The sequence below is a fragment of the Halichoeres trimaculatus genome, unplaced genomic scaffold (genome assembly GCF_033239565.1).
Source record: "Halichoeres trimaculatus isolate MK-OKI-2021-1 unplaced genomic scaffold, fHalTri1.1 fHalTri1_scaffold_12, whole genome shotgun sequence".
NCBI lineage: Eukaryota > Metazoa > Chordata > Actinopteri > Labriformes > Labridae > Halichoeres > Halichoeres trimaculatus.
Window position 1 is genome coordinate 33,269,355 of NW_027437190.1, and position 18,847 is coordinate 33,288,201.

General features: G+C 44.8%; 2 protein-coding genes across 2 annotated transcripts; both read left to right on the forward strand.

Moving 5' to 3' along the window:
• The first annotated feature begins 195 nt into the window (after positions 1-195).
• myo1eb (myosin IEb) lies at positions 196-11,034 on the forward strand. The gene is made up of 27 exons (XM_074683799.1): positions 196-537; positions 1,906-2,043; positions 2,199-2,288; positions 2,374-2,468; positions 2,619-2,706; positions 2,788-2,877; positions 2,982-3,113; positions 4,627-4,761; positions 4,835-4,967; positions 5,047-5,243; positions 5,340-5,420; positions 5,514-5,600; positions 5,695-5,781; positions 5,867-6,034; positions 6,112-6,197; positions 6,290-6,371; positions 6,480-6,685; positions 6,761-6,905; positions 7,087-7,201; positions 7,301-7,470; positions 7,561-7,706; positions 9,328-9,474; positions 9,585-9,742; positions 9,814-9,885; positions 9,972-10,161; positions 10,283-10,458; positions 10,535-11,034. Exons 1-27 carry the CDS (start codon positions 535-537, stop codon positions 10,609-10,611), a joined length of 3,294 nt encoding a protein of 1,097 aa, XP_074539900.1. The 5' UTR covers positions 196-534; the 3' UTR covers positions 10,612-11,034.
• A 1,511-nt stretch (positions 11,035-12,545) lies between these two features.
• prune (prune exopolyphosphatase) lies at positions 12,546-17,401 on the forward strand. The gene is made up of 9 exons (XM_074682593.1): positions 12,546-12,810; positions 13,380-13,487; positions 13,563-13,765; positions 13,850-14,034; positions 14,125-14,283; positions 15,784-15,875; positions 16,006-16,164; positions 16,243-16,333; positions 16,403-17,401. The coding sequence occupies exons 1-9, from the start codon at positions 12,772-12,774 to the stop codon at positions 16,630-16,632; spliced, it is 1,266 nt and encodes a 421-aa protein (XP_074538694.1). The 5' UTR covers positions 12,546-12,771; the 3' UTR covers positions 16,633-17,401.
• Positions 17,402-18,847: the final 1,446 nt, after the last annotated feature.

An 18,847-nucleotide genomic window follows, 5' to 3' on the forward strand; every position in this document is an offset into this window, starting at 1 on the left:
ATAATCAAACACTCAGGCTATGAGGTTAAACAAGAAGAGGACAATCAATAAATTTTAACGCAAGCATAAACATCACAGCTCTTAAAATATAAACATTAATCCTGCTTCATAAAACCCATGACTTCAAAACATTTCTGTGTCAAAATGAAAAAGATAAATATAAATGAAGAGTCTGTGTATGAGTCTGTCGGTGAACACCAGGGGGCAGCAGAGCGCCTCTGTCTCCCCCATCAGGACTGTGTTTCCCAGAGTTCCAAACGTCGCTGAAGAAGGGGGCGGGGCTTTACCTGCCCACACCTGCACAGAGTTGAGAGTCTGGAAGGAGACCAACAGAAAAACACACAGAGGGAGAAAAATGTCGCTAAAAATCCTCTGAACCCTTCAAATCCTGCGACCAGAACCTGTCTGATCCGGACCCGGTAGATCCGGGTTCAGTCTGAGGTCACCTGGATCCGGACCCACCTTAGACTGACTGAAGATTTCTCAACTTTTACCTGAAGCAGGAAGTGGGAGCAGGCAGGAGGAGCCGCAGACATGGTGAGTCTGCAAACTTTTAACCGCCTTAAAAACCGATTCAGGGTTTTAAAACCGCTGCTGGCCCGGTCCTGGTCCTTGTTCTGGTCCTGGCTCTTGTTCCGTTTTCTGCTACATTCAGGTTCTGGTTCAGCGCGTCAATCTCAGCAGCTGTTTGGGATAAAAACTTCCTTCTTAAAAAAAAACTGACGGAAAAATAAAGGTTGATAAAAATAAGTTTTTTTTTTTTTTAATCTGAGTTTTTCAAAATAAAATCACTTCATAAATAAATGAATTAGTTAAAACTTCGTTTCAAATATGAAAAAAGCATCAAGATGAAATAAATGAATCAAAACTAACTTTTAAAAACTTTAATATGCTTAAAAATAATTTAATTAGTTAAATCCTGATTATAAAAATGCGATTTTTCGTGTTTTCCCTCCTTGTTGCGAGTAAACACGAGCACAGGAGCCCAGAGGGGTCAAAAATCACAACAACGTCATCCATGTTTTCTTTTTTTTTTTTCTTTTTTTTTTTTTTTTCTTAAACTTACACTCTTAAGTTTCCAGTTATAATTTAATTAAAAAAAATCTGTAAAGGATAAAATACAGAAAAACATGATGAGTGTCTGATTATTATTATTATTATTATTATTTAAATATTATTTTGTGATTTTAATTTCAGGTGAAACAGGTGACACTTAAAGAAATAGTTATTTAATCCTCTGAGGAAATATTTGGCAAATGAATGATCTGATCGGATAATTCCTAATATTTAATTACCTCAGATGCTTTCATAAAAACCTTGACCCTTCAGGGTCCTGTTAGGCCCAGTTTAAGCTCTTCCCTCCACCTGTAGTCCAGGTGTAGCTCAGAATAACAAACAGCTTCATGATGTCAAAATATCTCAGAGGGAAAAACTCAGACTGATTCAAACCTGCAGGAAAAAATCACTGATTGGTCTTTAAATCATTATAATAATTAAACAAACAGAGAGAAATAACAGAAAATAAAACAATGACATCAGGACGGGCTTTCTGACAGGAGCATGTTTAAAAGTGACTTAACACACACACACACACACACACACTCAGCTCTGCATGTGTGTGTGAGAGGCAGACGTGTCCGGGCGTCTCCTCCTCGACATGATCCCACAGGACAGAGGAATGCTGGGAATTCAGGAGAAAGAGCCGACCAATAAACGCCCCATCAAACACTCATCCATACAGTGTGTACATTTGTGTGTGTGTGTGACACCGCACAGTCTTACACACACACTGACACACACACACTCAGCTGTTTAAATAGGGAAATGAAGTCTTTCTAAAGTGACGCTGTGGGATCAGCTGGATGTGATAACCTGACTCTCTGTCTCTATGCCCCGCCCCCTCAGGGTAGTAAGGAGCGCTACCATTGGCAGGCTCAGAACGTGAAGGTGAGCGGCGTGGACGACATGGTGCTGCTGTCCAAAATCAGCGAGGACGCCATCACCGAGAACCTGAAGAAGAGATACAACGACGACTACATCTTCGTATCCTTCACACAGAGTTTACAACATCACTTCCTGTTTACACGGCTGAGAGCTCTGATTGGACGGAGCTGGGAGAGATTTGTAGCAACAAACTGACACATCTTGGTTCTGGTTCTGGTTCTGCTTGTCATCCTTGACCCAGCCCTTTCTCTCAGACCTACATCGGTCCGGTTCTGATCTCTGTGAATCCGTTCAAGCAGCTTCCTTATTTCACTGACAGAGAGGTGGAGCTGTACCAGGGAGCTGTGAGAGCACACACACACACACACACACACACACACACACTCTGACACACACATGATCAAACACTAACCGCCCTCCTGTCTTCAGGCTCAGTATGAAAACCCCCCCCATATCTACGCTCTGGCTGACAACATGTACAGGAACATGATGATCGACTGCGAGAACCAGTGTGTCATCATCAGGTAGGTGGGACTAAGACAGAAGCGCAGACAGGTTTGATTGACAGCTGCTGTGGAACGTAAACACACTTAAGCTCCACCCCCTTGTGTCTCTGTGCTGCTTCCTGTTTCTGTTTCTCTGTCATCTTTAAAACTCTCTCCTCCGTCTGTCAGCGGTGAGAGCGGAGCAGGAAAAACTGTAGCCGCCAAATTCATCATGAGCTACGTTTCCAAAGTGTCAGGAGGAGGAGACAAAGTCCAGGTCAGTCCTCAGAGTCCTGATAGGGGAGCTGTTGCAGGTTTTGTTGTTACCACTCTTAATTATGTCTGTATGTGTGTGTAGCATGTTAAAGACATCATACTTCAGTCCAACCCCCTGCTGGAGGCCTTTGGTAACGCTAAGACAGTCCGCAACAACAACTCCAGCAGATTTGTGAGTAAAGATCATAAACACACTCAGAGTCATTAAACACACCTTCAGGTTTCTTTAAGGCACTAACCCACAAACACACACTCTGCCCCTTTAACCCTTTGTAGGGTAAATACTTTGAGATCCAATTCAGTCGGGGCGGAGCTCCTGATGGAGGGAAAATCTCAAACTTCCTGTTGGAGAAAAGTCGAGTCGTCTCTCAGAATCCTGGAGAAAGAAACTTCCACATCTACTACCAGGTACTGACACCTGGACTGTGTCCGAAATCACTCCCTATTCACTATACAGTGAATACGCCATTTCTGAGTGAGCATGGTCATTCACTATATTGTCCACTCAATGTATCCCACAATGCATTTTGAAAAGTAGTGTATTAGCGATGCTCACTACATGAGCAATATATACCATCATGCATTTCGGTTCAAACAGAAGAAATGGCAGATTACATGTTCAATAATTACTAATAGCATGAAACAACTTAGTTCCCCGTTTAACTTTCGGACGAGCCCGTCTCACAACTTTGAGCTGAGAAACAAACAACACGGACGTTAGCCGTTAAACCGTTCCACGCGGGTGATGCATTCACTGGACCTTGTAATTCTTAAACACAGCATAAGTTCCGCGCAAATATATGGTTTATTTGTTTAAAAAATAACATGAAATAAATGTTTCTATTATATTTGGCTGTTGTATAAAATAAGCTAAATATAATATTAGGTATCACTAAAATGAATACTGTTTTGCAGTTTTTACGAAAAGATATAACTGTAAATCCCCAGCCGTCCGTGAGCGACTTGAGAGTAATTACGTCACTGTCAGCGGCTGGTGAATGAGTGAGCAGGGTCCGAAATGTTGTTTTAATTCAGCTGATTGATTGAACTATACAGTCAACTACATCTAATTCACTATATAGTGAGTAGTGAGTAGTGAGTAGGGAATGAGTGAGTGATTTTGGACACAACCCTGGATTTAGTGTAATGACACCTGTACCATGAGGTACAATGCAGCTGCTAACATTAGCTGCTACACAGGCCCCGCCCTCTCACCTGAAGATATCAGGGTCTGAAGGACTAAAAATTTTGTACAACGTATCAGGAACTGTTGTTAATAGTACAAGACCTCTTTGACCTCTCTTTGACCTTATTGCCACCTCTCTGAGATCTCACGAATATATGTGACGTTTATGACCTCTCTGAGTCTTTGCTACCCAACTATGACCTCCTGGCTGTGACCGCCCAGTGTGACCTCCTTGTGACCTTTGAAACCTCTGCCAACTCTCTACGACCCTCTCAGGGACCCTCTATGACCTTTCTATGATCTTGCTGTGACCCATTTTTGTCCTGTGACTTCTTGCTGACCCCTCTCTGAACTTCTTTGTGCCCTGTCCTCTTTAAGAAGTCTCGTTTTGTTCTATCTAAAACCTTTAAAACCTCTGACCTCTTTTTGACCTTATTACTTCTGTGACTTTGTGGTCTTTTTGGCTAATCTGTGACCTCACTGTTACCTTTATCTGAATTCCCTTTGACCTTTGTATGACTTCTTTTTAACCTGTGACTTTCTTATGCCCTATCGCTGACCCTTCTCTGACCTTCCTCTGACCTTTCTGTGACCTCACAATATCATACATGTTGACATTTTGCCTTCATGACCTCAGACCTCTATGATATCTCCGTGACCTCCTTGTTGCCACATCACCTTCTCTGTGACCATGCTGAGACCTTTCTTTGACCTTTTTGTGACCTCTGTCCTCAGCTTTTGGCGGGAGCGAGTGGAGAGCAGAGAGAGAACCTTGGAGTCACGACCCCTGACTACTACTTCTACCTGAACCAATCAGGGACGTACACGGTGGAGGACGTGGACGACAAGAAGGAGTTCTCTGACACCATGGTCCGTACCTGTCTGTCTCTACCTGTGTGGGGGGGTCTGTCTCTCTGACTGTCCCTGTCCGTCTGTCCCTCAGGAGGCCATGTCAGTGGTCGGTCTGTCTATGGACGATCAGGACTCGGTTCTTCAGCTGGTGGCAGGAATCATCCACCTGGGCAACATCAGCTTCAGAGAGGAGAACAACTACGCCGTGGTGGAGAGTCAGGACTGTAAGGGAGCCCACCAAGACCACCAAGACCGCACCACACTGTACCTCGTTTATAACACCTGTGTGTGTCCTTCTGACAGTCCTGGCCTTCCCGTCCTTCCTGCTGGGGGTCCCTCAGGACAGTCTCTGCAGTAAGCTCACCAGCCGGATCATGGACAGTAAGTGGGGCGGCAAGACCGAGTCCATCTCTGTCACCCTGAACACAGAGCAGGCCTGCTTCACCAGAGACGCCCTGTCCAAGGCGCTGTACACCCGGCTGTTCGACTACCTGGTCGACGTCAGTACACACACACGCACACACACACACACACACACACACACACACACATTTTTATCAGTTGACTCCTCATCGTTGTGTTTCTGTGTGATGTAGTGTATCAACAAAGCGATGCAGAAGGATCAAGAAGAGTTCAACATCGGAGTCCTCGACATCTACGGCTTTGAGATCTTCCAGGTTCCCACACACTCGCGCACACACACACACACACACACACACACACACACTGTAGGATATCTGCTGACTAATCCTTCTTTGGGGTCTCCTCAGAGAAACGGTTTCGAGCAGTTTTGCATCAACTTCGTCAACGAGAAGCTGCAGCAGATCTTCATCGAGCTCACGCTGAAGGCAGAACAGGTGCTACATGATGACATCACAGTATGACATCATCACTCCACAGCTTAGCCTTGAGACTGACCGTGTGTGTGTGTGTGTGTGTGTGTGTGTGCAGGAGGAGTACGTGCAGGAGGGCATCAAGTGGACGCCCATCGACTATTTCAACAACAAGGTGGTCTGTGACCTCATCGAGTCCAAAGTGGTGAGTCGTCCAATCAGAGAGCAGGACTAAGATAAGAGGGTAGAGTCTCTGGGAAGACTGCATCATCTCTCCTATGGTTTCCCAGAATCCTCCAGGGCTGATGAGCGTCCTGGATGACGTGTGCGCGACGATGCACGCTAAAGGTGAGGGGGCAGATCAGACGCTGCTGCAGAAGCTTCAGGGTCAGATCGGGTCGCACGAACACTTCAGCAGCTGGAACAAAGGCTTCGTCATCCACCACTACGCCGGGAAGGTACCACAACACCTGTCTGTCTGTCTACCTGTCTGTCTGACTGTGTCCTGCCTAACCTCACCTGTCCGTTCCCTCAGGTGTCGTATGACGTCAGTGGTTTCTGTGAGAGGAACAGAGACGTGTTGTTTAATGACATCATCGAGCTGATGCAGAGCAGCGAGTTGTGAGTTTCCTCTCTTTGATGTTTTTATGATGTTGTGATATCATCAGTGACCACTAGGGGTCTTGACCTGTTTGTGGTGTGTTTGTGGTCAGTCCGTTCATCAGAGCTCTCTTCCCTGAGAACCTGGAGGCTGAGAAAAGGGGGCGTCCATCCACCGCCAGCAGCAAGATCAAGGTCAGAAAGACCAAATGGCTAATTAGCAACATGCTAACAGTTTTAACCTCCCCCAGCAGCTCTGAGATGCGCCCCCTTCAGGTCAAACTGTCCTCCTTCTGGTCATAGAAACAAGCAAACAGTCTGGTCCAGACCCTGATGAAGTGCACCCCCCACTACATCCGCTGCATCAAACCCAACGAGACCAAGAAGCCTCGGGACTGGGAGGAGAACCGGGTCAAACACCAGGTGGAGTACCTGGGTCTAAGGGAGAACATCAGAGTCCGCCGCGCTGGATACGCCTACAGACGGGTCTTCAACAAGTTCCTGCAGAGGTCAGAGGTCAAACTGCCTGCTTCACACACATGCTAATGCTAACAGACGTGCTAACAGAGACCTGGACTTTGCAGGTACGCTATCCTGACAAAGGAGAGCTGGCCCACATGGAGGGGTGAACAGCGGCAGGGAGTCCTGCACCTCCTCAACTCAGTCCACATGGACCAGGACCAGTACCAGCTGGGCAAGACCAAAGTCTTCATCAAAGCTCCTGAGTCGGTATGAAACACAGGAAGAGGGTTGTACTGCTGGAGACTTTCAAAATAAAGCTCTCTGTTTATGTCAGATGCTAACAGTCATGGTGCTCCTGAAGTAATCCTAAGCTAGTGCTACTGAACAGAGGCATTCTGGGTACTGTAGTTCCTTGTTGTGTCTCACCGGTTTCCTCTTCCTCCCGCAGCTCTTCCTGTTGGAGGAGATGCGAGAGAGGAAGTTTAACGGCTACGCTCGAGTCATCCAGAAGGCGTGGCGTAAACACATCGCCGTCCGTAAATACGTCAAGATGAGGGAGGAAGGTAAGACCGCCGCCGCCGCCGTCATGTGTAACCCCAGAGCGTGACCTTTGAGTGTTTGTTGATGGTCCCCTGGTCTTACCCTGTGCCCTGACCCCCCAGCCTCTGACGTCCTGCTCAATAAGAAGGAGCGCCGCAGAAACAGCATCAACAGGAACTTCGTGGGCGACTACATCGGGATGGACAACCACCCAGAGATCCGACAGTTTGTCGGCCGCAGAGAGAGAATCGACTTCGCCGATGTTGTGACGAAATACGACCGAAGGTTCAGGGTAAAGACCGACCCACAACTCAAGACCAGAGCTGTGATCCAGTTCAGCAAAGTCCTTCTCAGACCCCTGAACACTCTGTCTCTCTTTCAGACCGTGAAGCGTGACCTCATCCTGACCCCGAAGTTCCTGTACCTGATTGGTCGAGAGAAGGTGAAGCAGGGTCCAGATAAAGGCCAGATCCAGGAGGTCCTCAAGAGGAAGATTGAGGTCAACAGGATCCAGTCTGTGTCCCTGAGGTACACCACCAGAACCACATCCAGAACAAGCAATAAGAGCTAAGAACAGGGTCAGAGCCAGAATCAACATGTAGCCCAAGACCAACAAGGGTCAAGACCAAGACTACGATATACACAGTGAACTAATGAAATCCACTAATCATCATCCCAACATCTCACACAGAGTCAGGTCTTAAGAAAGAGGGACAGAACCAGAACTGAAACCAGACTATTAATAGATCCTGCTCCAGGGAAAACTTGAGTTAAAACCAGGATTAGAACTTAAATTAAAAACAAATCCAGACCTGGGACCCATTTCCACGACAACGTTTCATCTAAAAACACTAAGGACGTATTCAAACCTGGACTGTTTGGTCCACTTTAAACGGACCAGGGTTCATTTCCCACGCTGGGGCGGACTTTTCATGCAGGTGTGAATAGACACAAACGAACCCTGGTGCAGTTCGTGGTTCTCCGGTGCAGGTCTGAATACAAACCAAGGTCCATCTGAACCAACTACAGGATACATGCACCTTTCGGGCCTATAAAGCCACCGTAACCTAACCGTCTTTGTTCATACCTGATCTTCCATCTTCTGTTTAGCCACGCTGTTGCTAGCATGTTGTGGGTCAGGACACGCAGAGCATAGCGCCTCCTTGCTGCGATCATTGGTCTTCCTGTTCCTAAATTGTAAACGGTGTTGTTAAGCTGCTTTGAAGGAGCTGCTCTTAAAACTGAAAATGATTTTGCAGCTCTAATAAGAGCACAAACAAACGTTTACCTCCATTTCCAGGTCTGTATTCTGTGTGCCGCCCTTTGTCAGTGCTGTCCAATGAGAGCACTGATCCTCACACACGTGGATGTGTTTACAGAATATAGTCCACTTGCAAAAAGTACAATCTGAATACGAACCACACCAAACGAAAAAAAATAAAGTCCGCTTTTGGTCCGGACCAAACAAGTGGACCAAAGGACTTTTCTGGTCTGAATACAGCCTTAAATGCTGTGTAAAAAGTCACTGAAAGACACTGAGGACTGGAAAAGCTGTAGTTAGCATGTCAGACCTGTAGGTGGTGCTATAACTGTCTTGTCCAGAAGTGACGTTTAGCATTTTCTCTGAAAACGCCGGCTTACCGTTTCCATGGCAATGGTGTCAGTAGCATTTCAGAAAAATCCAACTCTGGAGGCCGTTTTCAAAAGTTTTCGTTCCAGGTCGACTAAAACTCAGTTTCCGTGTAAATGCGAGGCCAAAACGCAACAAAACTTTTGTGTTTCACCCTAAAACAGTTGTCGTATAAACGTCCCCTAAGAGCAAAGGTCAGTAAAAAACTGAAACCAGTATTGAGTACTGGTCAGGACCAGCATCAGAGCTGGAGCAGGAACTTTTATCAGATCTGAAACTGGAACCATTACAGTCAGAATACTGTAATGTGGAACTACCGGCAGGCCTGAGACTGGTACTGATTGAGACCTGTGGACCAGAACTAGAGCTAATACTGTTAGAGTCAAAAACAGGAAGTGGATTTGGCTCCAGAGCAAAGAATCAGGACCAAAACATTTATAAAAGAGGAACCTTAATCTCATTGTCTACCTGTCCACCTGTCTGTCTACCTACCTGTCTGTCTGTCTGTCTGTCTCTCAGCACTCTGCAGGACGACCTCTTCATCGTCCATGAGGAGGAGTACGACAGCGTCCTTCAGAGCATCTTTAAGACGGAGTTCCTCAGCCTGCTGGTCAAACGCTACGAGGAGAAGACTCAGAGGAAGCTGCCGCTCAAGTTCAACAACCTGTCAGCTCCTTTCCTTCACTTATCAAAGTCAAACCCTGACCCTGATCCAGGTCTAGATTTCTTCAGACCTGGAGCCTGACTCTGAGTCTAACCTCCCTTTCTCTCTTCAGTCTTGAATTTAAGGTGAAGAAGGGCGGCTGGGGTCCCTTCAGCTCCTCAGGTTCCAGGCAAATCCAGTTCCAGTCAGGTCAGGGGGATGATGCGGTCATGAAGCCCAGTGGGAAGGTCCTGCAGGTCTCCATTGGACCGGGTCTGCCCAAAAACTCCAGTAAGTCCTGACCCAGCTGTTTTTTCAGCTTCAAATACCAGTGTGCTCATGACTTCCTGTTTGGTTCGTAGGACCAACGAGGAAGGACACCCGCAAGAGCCACATGGACAACCGTGGACCACCTAGGAACCAGTACAGCTCAGGTACCAGAAAACCCAACATGGCTTCATAAACCAGGATGTCAGGGTGTGAATATCTGAGTGTTCATCTGTTGATTCTGTGTCTCCAGCTCCTTCCTCCAGAGGGGGCGGGGCCAGAAGAGGAGGCTCCACCTCCTCCAGAGGCTCCCTGCTGAGGCAGCAGTCCAGCATGGAGCAGCCCAGTCTGCCCCGCCACCACAACCCACGTCACCATGACAACCGACCCCAACAACACGACGACATGGGCTTCATGGACGTCCCGGAGCAGGGCGCTGCAGGGTGAGAGCGCGCGGAGCAACCAGTGTGAACAGGCCCTATCTGCTTTCTGATTGGTTGATTGTGTCGCTGTGTGCCTCTCTGTAACCGTCATGTGTCTGTGATCCCTGGGTGTCGTCTGCAGGCTGCAGCGGCGGAAGTCGAAGGAGGTGAAGCCTGTTCCTGGAGCGGGTCGACCCAAACCGGCTCCCAGACCCAAACCCCGGTCCCCTCAGTGCAGAGCTCTTTATGCCTACGACGCTCAGGACACCGACGAGCTCAGCTTCAACGCTGATGATGTCATTGAGATTCTGACTGAAGGTACCAATCAGACGACAGCAGGCTCGCTGCTAGAATGATAAACTGGGTCTTAACGTGTCTCTCTGTGTCCCTGCAGACCCGTCTGGGTGGTGGTTCGGTCGGTTGCGAGGCAGAGAGGGGATGTTTCCTGGAAACTACGTGGAGAAGATCTAGACCTCTCCTCACAGGGGTCAAAGGTCATGGACCTTCAGTGGCTGGGGTCACCGGAGCTTCATCAGCTGACAGGAAGCTGAGCACATCAACAAACATGAGTCAGACAGAGGTCAAAGGTCAGAGTCTGATCCTCCACCTGCCTCTGTCCGATCAGTCAGTGTTACCATGGAAACATCCTCAGCATGCAGTCCCTTCAGCGCCCCCTGCAGGCTCCAGTGTTTGTTACAGTCACATTAAGAGAGTTTACAGAACAAATGAAACTAGGATCAGTCAAATCAAGCTCCGGGAATCTCCTCAGAGCAGGAAGTGTTGAAATCTGCAGGTTTTTAGATCTGTCACAGAGATAAAAAGAAATATGATGAAAATAAATATTAAAATACAATTTTATACGTAATTAAACATTTTTACTGTTGAATAAATTCACTATCTGTCTGTTTTTTCAAAATACAAATGTGTTAAAAATATTAAATGTGTTCTTTCCGTTGGATCAGACATTAAACTGACATTTCACCACAAACCTGTCACTCTTTTTCACTTTTATTAAAATAAACTTAAAAACAGGATTATCAGCAGGGCAATCCACCTGGCAGGTGAGTCAACAGTAACTGACATTACCCATATGAAAGCTGAGATAATAACATTCAACTGCTTTTTATTTTTATTTTTACAACTTAAGAAAAAAACACGTAATTGTATTTGTTTTATTTTTATTTTTTTCTCATTTTGTGGATGGTATTTGATGGCTCCTAATCAGAATCTTGCAACCCTCCTAAAAGGTCCAGATCCTTATTTTGAGCCTTACTTGAATGTACAATAAATGATGAAAATGATGAAAGGACTACGTTTCCCAGCGTCCAGTTCGTCTGAACGTTTGAGATACCTTCAGGGCCAGTAGGAAATGTAGCTTCTTCTTCGCAAAAGGCATGTGGTCACGTGAAAAGAATAGTTTTACACTTAAGTCTTTAAAATTCAATTCTAGGAGTGTAAAGACTAAAAAGAAAAAAAAAAGTTAGTGGGAGACAAAAATAAGGAACTTATTTTAGATTTCGATCATGAGCTTGTTGGTAATGAAATTTTTTAAAAATAAATAAACAAATAAATAAATACAAAAAATTGAACACTTAAACAGATTAAGTTTAGTTTGCAAATAAAAAAGAATCTATTACCTCTCTTCATTATGCCAAATTATTTTTAATGACTATTCAATAACTAACTGTTTTTTATTGATTATGAAACGATGACCATATTCTTTTTTTTTGTCACAGTTTTCTTTAAACTTATATTAAGACTTTGACTGTATGTTGAAAAAAATCAGTGCATAGCTAAATTAGAAAATAACATTTTATTGATTAAAATTACCACAGAAACAGTTTTACTCTTAGTTAACTGAAGTTATAAAGAACTTAAGTTCTTTGACTCAAAATATTCATTAAAAGAACAAGAGTAAAGGGTAAAGAAGTGCAGTAATATTTAAGACTTAAGGTTATTGTGGGCTGTTAAATGCAAAATACATGACATCAAACAATTGTGCTTATTATTAAAAAACTTTTTTTTTTTCTTAAATGTTTGACTAAATTATTTTTTAATATACTCCTTATAAGCGGTAACATTATTTTGTTGTAAAGAAAATTTTTACAATGCAAAAATATTAGTTTGTCATGGTTTTGCTTCAGACTTAAATGTAGAAAGATGAGTCCTGTAAAATGTTACAACCTGAATAATATAAAAGATACTTTTGTTCATTTTTTTAATATAATATTTCACAGTATGGTGGACTAAGTTTTATTGTATTGAGTTAATTTCATGTGAGTATTTTATCGTTAAGCTTTCTGTAGCTGAAACTGTAAGGCTATTTCCAGCTTGCGCGGTTTGTAAACAGGGAGGTTATCTTCGATCAGCTCAGTTTGTTCCTACGCTTTCCCCGAACCCTGAACGCATCTTGACCTTTTACCCGCGTATTACCGACAGTCATCCGGTCAGTCATGTGTTCACGGTGTCGGTGCTGTTCGTGAGAAACGACCCGCTGCTCGGTGTGCCGGTGGACACCTGGTGGACACCTGGTGGGCAGCGTTTAACGGATCCGTTTCCCGCTCAAAGGAGCAGCCTGCATGTGAGGCGTTAGCGCGGAGTTAGCAGCTAACGGCTAACAGCCAATAGAAGATGGAGGAGTTTCTGACTGAGTGCCACAGAGCCGTGAAGGTAACACACACACACACACACACACACACACACACACACACACACACACACACACACACACACACACACACACACACACACACACACACACACACACACACGCTGAGCTGCGTGTTTGTTGTTTTTGGCTCATGTTAGCCTGTTAGCTTAGGCAGATTTACACATGATTTAATGAGCTCCTTTACTGTTAATACAATTAAAATGTACAAACTTAGTTATCTGTAAATAATGAAAAATAAAACAGTGCCTGGGATGAAACAGCTCACAGTTATTTATAGACATCAACACTTTCGACATCCGGTCAGTGTAACCTTTCAAAATAAAGTTCCGGTCAGTGAAGTTTTTTTTTTCTTCTTCTCAATTTTACGTTTATTTTTCCCCGAACACATCCCTGATATTTTAGATATATTTAAAAAAAGAGGTGCATACTGATCATAATAACACCAATAAAGACTCACCTGCACCTGTGCCTGTACCTGTACCTGGGGTTCCAGGTACACAACATGTAAAATAACATATAAATAACATTCCTGTTTACTGTCTTTATTAAATGGTGCTCTGACCCCCAGGTGAGCTCAGGTGAGCCAGGCTCAGGGTTTCATGTAGTGCTGGGAAACGAGGCCTGTGACGTGGACTCCATGGTGTGCGCTCTGGCCTACGCCTACTTCCTGTCCAAGGTGAGGCTCTGACCAATCAGAGCAGAGCAGGTGTTAGTGGAACAGTGAGTTAACCCCTTGCTCTCTGTCTCTCAGACCACACAGAGTCCGATGCTCGCCCTCCCTCTCATGAACGTCCGTCAGTCCGACTTCGTGCTGCGCTCAGACAGCCTCTTCCTCCTGCGCCAGCTCTCCCTCTCTCCTGAGCAGCTGCTGTTCAGGGATCAGATCGACCTGCGAGCGCTGCATCGAGCAGGACACCTGAGGCTGACGCTGGTCGACCACAACGTCCTGCCCAGGTACGCCTGTCAGGTCACATGACCGCCTGGTTTCTAAGATAGGTGAAAAAAGTGAGTGGCTCACATTTTGTTTCCGACCTGCAGTTCAGACAGTGACCTGGAGGGGGCAGTGGTGGAGGTCATCGATCATCACCTGCAGGAGAGAGCGTCGTCTCTGTCCTGTCCTGTTACCGTGGAGATGGTGGGATCTTGCGCCACTTTGGTGGCAGAACGCATCATCCAGAAAGCTCCAGAGATCCTGGACCAGCAGCTCGCACAGCTTCTCTACGGTAACACACACACACACACACACACACACTTTTTTGTTTTTAACTCATGTTTGATACTGATGTTTATTGTGTGTGTGTATGTGTGTGTAGCTGCGGTGGTGCTGGACTGTGTGAACATGGCGCCCTCTGCAGGAAAGGTGACACCTAAGGACAGTCAGGTGGCTGCTTCGTTGGAGAGTCGGTTCCCTTCGCTGCCTCCGCGGGGCGCTCTGTTTAACACGCTGCATAACGCCAAGTTTGACGTCTCAGGTCAGAGTTCGATGACGCTAAAGTACAACGTTTACTAAATGCTTTTCAAAATAAAAGCCTGATTCATTTTGACTGTTGAGAAAATCTCCTGGTTTTCTCACAAGGCTTTTATTTTGAAGTTTTGACCAGGATCTTTAAGATCAGAGGTATTAAACGGTTTTATGAAATTTTTGGCTGTTTAGACAAATTTCTATACTTTGAAATATATGTCCCTTCCGACTTACTATACCTTGCAAATATTTCAAATATAAATTTACAACTTTTAATCAATTTAATATCCAATACTTATATGTAGTAGAGGGTCCTTGGTCTGAAAAACATCGAGGACCTCTGTTTTAGATAGTTCTAACCTTTTATTTTTTCAGTCTTCCAACATTATTTGTTTTCTCTATTACCTGTTAGTCTTTTATTGAGCCTTTTCATTCATTTATTTTATTTTAATTATTTATTTATAAAGTAGGGATGAAACGGTTTATGAAAAAAAAAACAACAATTTGGTTTTCCTCTTTCGGTTCGGGGTGCGTGTGCTCTGTATGGAGCAGAGGAAAGTGGAGGATAAAACCGCAACTGAGTGTTGCCAACTTAGAGACTTTATTGCTACATTTAATGACTTTTCAGACCCTCTGGGACTTTTTTTTAAAGACGACAATTCTTGCAACTTTTCTGGAGTTTAGAGCCTGACGTTTAAGTGTGTTTTAAACTCCTCAATTAGCAGCTTTTGCTGTTGTGAGCCCCTCCCCTATCCAAAACACACACAGACGGTCCTCACTCACAGCAGATGAAATCACCAAGTGTGTGTCTCATTATGGTCGCTAATATTTAGACATAAAAAACAAAAATGGACAGAAGAAAGTTAATTTGTAGTTGTAAACATATTTATGATGTTGTGTTTTACCAGTTTTCTGCATACATTATTATTCAGATTAGCAGCAGCGTCATTTGGTGGCTTTTAGTGACTTCTGGGACAGCCAATAGAGACTTTCCTTACTGAGGAGTTGGCATGTTGAAACTAGCAATGTTTTACTCAGCTTTAATGATGTTTGAATTGGGAAACAGACAGATTCTTTCAGGGTTTTCATGACTATACATAACAGAATGGATTAAAATAAGCTGTTAATAATAGATTATTTGGGTGTAAGGTATTAAAAACAACAACAATGTACAACTAAACCAAACCGAAACCCTTTGATGCATTTTACCAGAGATAGCTTATAGCTATGCAGTCCCTTGGCAGGTCACAATTAAATCATTTTATTTTTGAATTTAAGTATTTTTTTATCATTGGCATTTCTCCTTTTCTTAGTTGTAAAATAACTTTTAACCCTGTTTTGAAAACTTTTGTATAAATGATAATTTTTTACTTTTATCTTCTTTAGATTTATTGTTTGGTACCCAAACATCAGACTGCCAAAAAGGAGAGTTCAGACACTTCCTGTGCCTCTGTGCCCTCAAACACAGACTCTGTGCTGTGTGTTGTTGATGTTGTATTTCTCCTCTCAGGTCTGAACACGGAGCAGATGTTGTTGAAGGACATGAAGGCGGTCTCTGGGAGTCTGAATCTTGCCATCTCTGTTCTCTACATCACACTGGAGGTCAGTTCCTTCCAGCAGAGGGCGGCAGAGAGCTGCCCTGAACTCTGACAGGCAGAACAGGAATGCTGGGTAAAGAAGGAGTTTACTGATATTGTGTGTGTGTTTATTTGTGTGTGTGTGTGTGTGTTAGGACTTCCTGCAGAGGGCGGGGCTAGAGGCGGAGCTCTCCAACTTCTGCTCAAAGTTCGGCTTCGACCTCCTGCTGCTGATGACCATCTCCTTCACCGAGAGCAAAGAGCCAATCAGAGAGCTCGCTGTGTTCAGCCACAGCAACACCTGCAGACAACAGGTACACACACTGCATGACAAACACGTGAACACAATGGTTTTAAAGCGCCATGAACGCTCAGGTGATCTCCCTCCTCAGGTGAGCCTCTACCTGGAACAGGCCCGTAACCCTGCCCTCAACCTCAGTCCAATCAGCAGCCCCCATCCTCACATCTCAGCCTATCAGCAAGGTAAGCCCCTCCCCTGAAAACCTGAGGTCACAGGTGAGGCCCAGCTGATCTGTTGTTTCCTGTCTGTAGGAAACGCTCTGGCGTCCCGTAAGAAGCTCTTCCCCATTGTGAAAGACTTCCTGAAGGGGCGGGATGAGGACGGTCACCTGGGAGACGAGGAGGAGGAGGAGTCTCAGGTCCCGCCCACCCCGATGAACAGCCTGGTTGAGGGCTGCCCATTGGATGAAGGCCTGCCGCACATCAGCGCCCATGACCTCGAGGAGAAGTTCAGCAAGATGTCCCCAAGAGGAGCGCTCTGACCTCTGACCTCTGACCTCTGACCTGCCAGCTGTCAGTCATCAGGAGTCAGCTGATACGATGAAGATTACGACGAAGGTACCGCAGACACAGAGGAGGTGATGATGTCACAGATTTGGAGGGAAGACACATGATGTCATCATCAGACGCTTAGAGAAGCAGCTGGAGGTCAGCCCTTCAAAATAAAAGTCTGAGTGACGAGTGAAGGTTCAGCCTCAATCACGATGAGACAATCCAAACGCCCGCAGTGTTTCTGTTTTACCACACGGGGGCGCCACAGCCTGCAGCTAATCATTACTGTCAGTGTTAGTGTACAGTTTAAGGATTCTTTGATGGATCATTTGATTATTTGTTCCAAAAGAAACAAAAAATAAATCAAAACACAGTTAGGATGTTTGATTTACCGTGAAGTATTATAAACCCGTTAATAAAGATTAGAAAATAAGTTCGTAGAGAATCTGATTCATCAGTTTTTCTTTTTAAAGTTAAAAAATCAATTCTGGTTAAAGTCAGAGTTAGTTTAATCTGAGTCATTTAAAGTGTTTTAGTCCTGAGACGCTCTCAGAGACAACCTGCATGAAGCCTGGTCCTGGTCCTGGTCCTGATGTGGAGCTCTGATCTAAACCTGTAAACTGACCCCCCCCCCCCTGTGGGTCTGACTGCATGTTGATGTTTGTGAACCATCCAGGTGAGATCCTCCTCAGTAAGTCTGTAACCCCGCCCACACCTGGTTTTAACCTGCGACACCCAGCAGTGATGTCACTGTGATGTCACTGCTGCCAGTGGAATGAAACTTTGTTAAATAAAGTTTTTAACTGTTAAAGATCTGACTGTGATGTCACTTCCTTTCCATGTTTATGATAAGACAGGGCTGAAAACTTCACTCAGGCTGTTTTCCAAACCACCGATTATTTTAGCCACAATTCAGTCTGTAGTAGTCAGTACGCAAAAACTTGCAAAATCTGCAGTATACGTTAAAATCTCCGGATACTGATCCAGGAAAATTTCTCAGTATGCAACGGACCAGTCTACCTGGCAAACTGTTTCCCACAATTCACAGCGCTAACTCTGTTTGTCAATGTGGGTGGCAGGTTTCGGTGAATTACCGCCATCTCCTGGAATGAGTCAACATTACAACTACAATACAACAACACTAACGCTAGAATATCTGTGAGACAAAAATGAAGTGATGATAAAGAAACACCCGTGAATCTTTTCAGTTCTAGATGTAAAAGAGTTGTTTACTTCTACAAATTCATTAAAGCCCATATAAACCAATGATTACTTTTTTAAACCAAACATGGGTTGCAGTGGTGATTGCTCCAAGACTGCAAGAGAAGCTCAGCTTCCCCTAAAATGTCCCCCAAAAAGTGTTGATATGTTCTGCTGTGTGAACGTTTCATTGATAAAATCTGAGCTAGAATTCCTTCATCTTTAGTTCAGAATCAGCTCCTATCACAGGTAACTGGCTCCACCTCCTTCTCATTCATCCCCGCAGCGTCTCAGCGCTTTAACACAGTCGGACGCTGAGCGTCTTCTGACTTCAGCGGGGAAGCGTAGAGTGGGTTGTTCCACTGTGGAAACTGGACGGTCATTGGATAAACGCTGGGCTTTGTCCCACCCATCGGACGCTCAGCGTCTCTGGGGGTCTATGAGGCAGTGGGCTGGCCTGGACGCTGGGCTTCTGAATGATGATTGGATGATCTGTCTGAGGCCGAATCCCTTTTTGATTGACAGTGAAATGAGCCAATCAGTGATCTTGAAGAATAACCCTCCATTGAAACATCTTCTCAGTTGTTCTGGACTGATCCGGAGGTTTTATCGATCCCCAGTGAGTTTACCTTTCTTACCTTTCTTTCTCACCAATAAGCAGCTACAGCTACAGCTGAGGAGCTTCTCCTCCTGTCACTCACACTTACAGCCTGTCGTAGTCTCACGTAGCAGCTCCAGCTGCTAACAAGCTGACACGGAGGGTAGAATTTACGTTTAGATAAATAAACAAATTTATGATGTAGGCCGAAAAAAAAGAGCTTCCCCTCCTTGACTGACCAGCAGCCACCACTGATTGTATAGAAGTGGTTTTTCCATCAGCAGTAAAAATAAAAAGTCAATCCCTTCCAGAATTTTTTGAATGAAACATATAATTTTTGGTGTAAAATTGAAAATCAAATATGATGATTCTGTTATGGTATGATTAAAAAGATAAAGAAAAATGTC